Source organism: Populus euphratica, unplaced genomic scaffold (genome assembly GCF_000495115.2).
Source record: "Populus euphratica unplaced genomic scaffold, PopEup_1.0 scaffold32.1, whole genome shotgun sequence".
NCBI classification, from domain to species: Eukaryota; Viridiplantae; Streptophyta; class Magnoliopsida; order Malpighiales; family Salicaceae; genus Populus; species Populus euphratica.
This window is the reverse complement of record NW_011499861.1, coordinates 424305-428822: the sequence shown is the minus strand read 5'-3', so window position 1 is coordinate 428822 and position 4518 is coordinate 424305. Positions and strand designations below refer to the sequence as shown.

The 4518-nt window shown below is 32.9% G+C and overlaps 1 protein-coding gene across 1 annotated transcript; it reads left to right on the top strand.

The window, feature by feature from the left end:
- Positions 1–1403: 1403 nt before the first annotated feature.
- LOC105124731 (E3 ubiquitin-protein ligase PUB22-like) lies at positions 1404–2960 on the top strand. The gene has a single exon (XM_011024840.1). It carries the CDS (start codon positions 1679–1681, stop codon positions 2951–2953), a length of 1275 nt encoding a protein of 424 aa, XP_011023142.1. The 5' UTR covers positions 1404–1678; the 3' UTR covers positions 2954–2960.
- The last annotated feature ends 1558 nt before the right edge of the window (positions 2961–4518 follow it).

Sequence of the window (4518 nt, the reverse complement as noted above, 5' to 3'; positions counted from 1 at the left end):
TTTAACCGCTCAAGAGATATGTCCCCTTTATTTTTCCACCATGTGGCATGCAAGCGGGGAGTTTTTGTCAGTGTCTTTTTGAGGGTTTTGAAGAAAGAGGGAGAGGAGAAATGCAAGGGGAGAGGAGAAATGCAAGGGAAAGCTACTGCTTCTTCTTCCCCTGCATCGCACGTCTAGAGAAAGAAGAAGATTTACAATGTCTTTCAAAATAGCATCGTTTCATGTTTTTTTTTTTTTAAATAGCAGATGAAACGATGCCATAACTAAGAAAAAAACTCAAAATAGGAGAGAAGAGAGATAGATCTTTAATGATATCTTTTTTTTACCTAATTGGTTGGGTGTTATTATATACCATAACTCAATATACAATAGTAAAATGAATGCAAAACATTGGCAATCTTTCTTGAATAGATCATAAATGGACTTCGAACATGTCTTTTGCTAGATTATATCATGACAAATCATACCGACATGCATGTGACAAGAGATATTTCTATATAGGTTTTTAAATTTATTATTTTCTTAACGAGAGAAGTCATAGTCTCTTACAAGACACCTATATTTATATGGAATGGCGTGCTCTTTTTATTGTTCCAATCTTGAAAGCAAAATAATAAAAAACTTTTACAATTCTGTGGCTTGGTTAAAAAAAGAAAAACTGTATAGATTATTTATAGTTTAGAGTTCAAGATTAAATAAATAAATTATTTTTCTTAGAGTAATTGCTTCGCAAACTTACCATGAATTTGAAATATACTCTGGATTTGATAACTAAGTTTGAGGCTCCATTAATTAGTGTTTGCCGTGAAACATCCCCTTTTTAGATCCAAAAGAGGCAAAGCATCAAAATGAAGAAATTACGCTCCCATAACCATAACTCATACGATATGACGCCTTTAAGTTAAAACTATGGGAGCTATTTCACTCAAACTACACTCGTAGTTTCAATGAACTTGAGACTCCCGGCATACCAATATTTTATTTTTATTAAAAAAATCCCCTAAAACCCTTATTGTGACTTTTTTAATTTTAGTCAACTAAATCCAATTAGACTACATTGGAAGATAAGTATCAATTATTATTTTTTAAATGTTAAGAAATAATAAAAAGAAACATCAACTTCTTTCAAGAAAATAATAAAATTCGCAAATGTTTCTTAAATAAAAAAATAATTTTAATAATCCTAGTGTTGGGTGGAGGAGAGCAGTTTGGTCGACGTCATCTTGTGTTAAGATAACTTATATGTGGAGACGAATTCAACAGTCTCCATTTGGGTTAAGTAATTCTGCAAGTTATATGCATGTAATTGAAAGCATTTTGCTTAAAAAATCAAAAGTCAACGACAAGAATGAAGCCCGAGTTTATATATGGTAAATGAAGATAGTCAATGCTCCTCACGATCAAAAAGGATATAGATCCTGTGATCAATAGAGATCCACTGAACGCACACGAGAGCTGTGTGATCTTGTCTCTGTGGAATCTCTCAGTCCTCATTTTCCTTAATTTATGTTTTCCACTCTTACCTGTATGCAGCGCCTTCTTTTGACTGTTCAAATGTCAACGATGTGAACAGCCCACTTACTGTTCAATCATCTCTCCCTCTCTCTTCCTTGCTATTTACAATCATTTTTGGCACATACTCTCCTTGTTCTTCAATCTTGATCTTAGCTAGCTTAGCATGCAAAGAGAGGAACAAGAAATTCAAAGAATGGAGGGTTTTGAGCATCAAGCGCCATCATTTTTTATCTGCCCAATATCTCTTCAGGTCATGAAAGATCCTGTTACTATATCCACAGGCATGACCTTTGACCGAGAGAGCATTCAGAAATGGCTTTTCTCTTATAAGAAAATCATTTGTCCTGTTACAAAACAACCCCTTTCTGATTTCCGTCTCACTCCAAATTCTAATCTTCTTCGGTTGATCCAATCATGGCACTTGCAGCACGCATCATCATCAACAACAAAATTTGTGGAGCCGGAGCCTAATAATCATGATGCCTTGATGAAAGTCCTTCTTGAAGAGATTAAGCAACCCCATTTGCAGGTAAAATCTCTAAGAAAGATCAAGTCATTAATCCAGGAGAGCCGTGGTGATAGTAGCAGGATTACTTGCATCAGAGATGATAGCTTATTTTCTCTAGTAGCATCTCTTGTAGTCAAAACTGAGTTACCGGGGGTTCCACAGATTACTGGTAATGACACGGCAGAAATTATCAATGAAGCTGTGTCTTCTTTGTGTCTTTTAAGGCCATCCGACGAGACATTAAAGATGGTTTCACAAAATGAAAATGGCCTGTTAATCGAATCACTTTGTTTAATTATAACACAGTATTTGAGCAATCTACAGATTAGAATTCAAGCTGCTCTTCTTCTGAAGTCCATATTTGAAGTGGTTGATGGGATTTACAAGGAAGGACTTAGAGTTGAGTTCTTTGAGAGCATCACGGAGATATTGAAGGACCAAATTTCAAAACATGGAAGCCTGACAGTCTTGGCTATTTTGATGGAAGTTTTGTCATATGGGAAGAATAAAGAGAAAGCTATTGAGGGAGGACTCATTCCGATCCTGATAGAATTGCTAGCTGAGGACAATGAGAGGCATGTGTGCGAGATGATGTTGGCCGTGCTAGAAAAACTGTGCCAGAAAGCAGAAGGGCGGGCTGCCTTTTTGGCACATCCAGCAGGCATAGCAGTTGTATCATCGAAGATTTTGAAGGTTTCCCATGTTGGAGATGATAAATCAATAAGTTTGTTGTCATCCGTTTTAAGATTTTGTATCAGTAGAGGTGAGGTTGCACAAGAATTTATGGAGGTGGGTGGAGTGACAAAGATTTGCTTGGTGATAGAAAGTGGATGCAATTTAAAGACTAAGGAAAAAGCCAGGGAAATCTTAGGGTTTCATCTTAAAACATGGAACAAGAGTCCCTGTTTCCCCTCGTTATTTAAAGCTTGATTAATTACTTTAAAATGGAATATTTCTTTCTTTTTTTCAATTCCTGTTACAATACAACATCTTCTTTTGTTTTCTGTCGGAGATCTTCACATGTTATACTCTAATATTTATGCTGTTACTGTACTTGATTACATGAAAATTGATTCTGCCACACATACATGGTTATTGCAACAACTTCTTGCTTCATCATATTCCGAATTTTAGTACTTTAAAAGCTGGAAACATCTTCGTTAATTTGATCCCAGGGTTAATTTATAGTCATAAAGTACTTGGACTCAATTACTATAGGAAGGGATATTGAGAAGTGCAACCAATAATTCTTAAGACATGCAAGGCACATATGAATATTTTTTTCTGCAAGCCTGTCAACATATATAGAGTAATATATCCAGACTAATTAATAACCCATATTGCAGACGAACGCAATCATGCGGACAAATCTTTTTTGATAAATTGTATCAACTACTCTCTTTCGGATATGAAAACGCCAAACATCTGACGATAATAGCAGCTGTAAGACTTTTTCTGACGTCGCTAACTGGACATGCATGGATTAATTTGGATATTAATTAGCGGCCTGTAATTCACATTTGCATGCTGCTGTCACTGAAAGGGTCCTTACTATGCTGCCATGCATAACGAATACATAATAGAGCAGGATGCTGCCAGGTATATGCAACTAAATCAATATGCATACGTCTAAAATTAAGGAAGCTGCTAACCTTTTCTTTAGTTTAGAGTTTGTTGGTAAGTGTAATTATGGTTGTTTTATAAATATTTTTTTATGTTAAAATATATGATATTTTTTATATTTTAAAAATTATTTTTGATATTAGCATATTAAAATAATTTAAAAATATTTAAAATATATTAATTTAAAATAAATAAATAAAATATATTTTTTAAATCTTTTAAAAATACTTTCAAAACACTGATACAGAGAGCTAAATTTGATTCATGATATGCAGTCAATTTCAGCGGGCACATTCAAATTAAAACCATTTCGTCCACCCTCGACATACAAAACTGGGGCTTGCACCTTTTGGGTCGATCCTTGATAAATGGATGTTTGCATGAAAATTGTAATATTTGGCTTGGTCAACTAATTACGATTAAGTTAATTTTTAACATAAAATTAAAAAGAATGAGTAGATAGTGTGAATATATTTTCTAACACCATTAAAATATTTTAATTGATAATTAGAAAGTTGAAGCATATATTTAATAAAATTGAGTGAAAATTATATAAACAAATAAATCATAAAAAATATGTCAATGTTAACCAAAGATGGAAAGCTTATAAACAAATAAATCATAAAAAAGATGTCAATGTTAACCAAAGATGGAAAGCTAAAAGATAAATTTACATGAAAATATTTAATCTTGTATAATATGTGTATAATATGTGGTACTCTTCAAATTTTTTTATTTAATTATATGATAATAAAAAAAGATTTTCATCCCAAATGTAATAATTTGAATTATGTAGAAGAAATATAATTGTTAGCATAAATTCTTCTTTTGTTATTAGTATATTTTTTCAATACAAAAAATATATCTTTTTT

What these genes read in the sequence shown, in the direction of transcription:
- LOC105124731 (XM_011024840.1), top strand. Translation starts at nt 1,679, where the DNA reads ATGCAAAGAGAGGAACAAGAAATTCAAAGAATGGAGGGTTTTGAGCAT.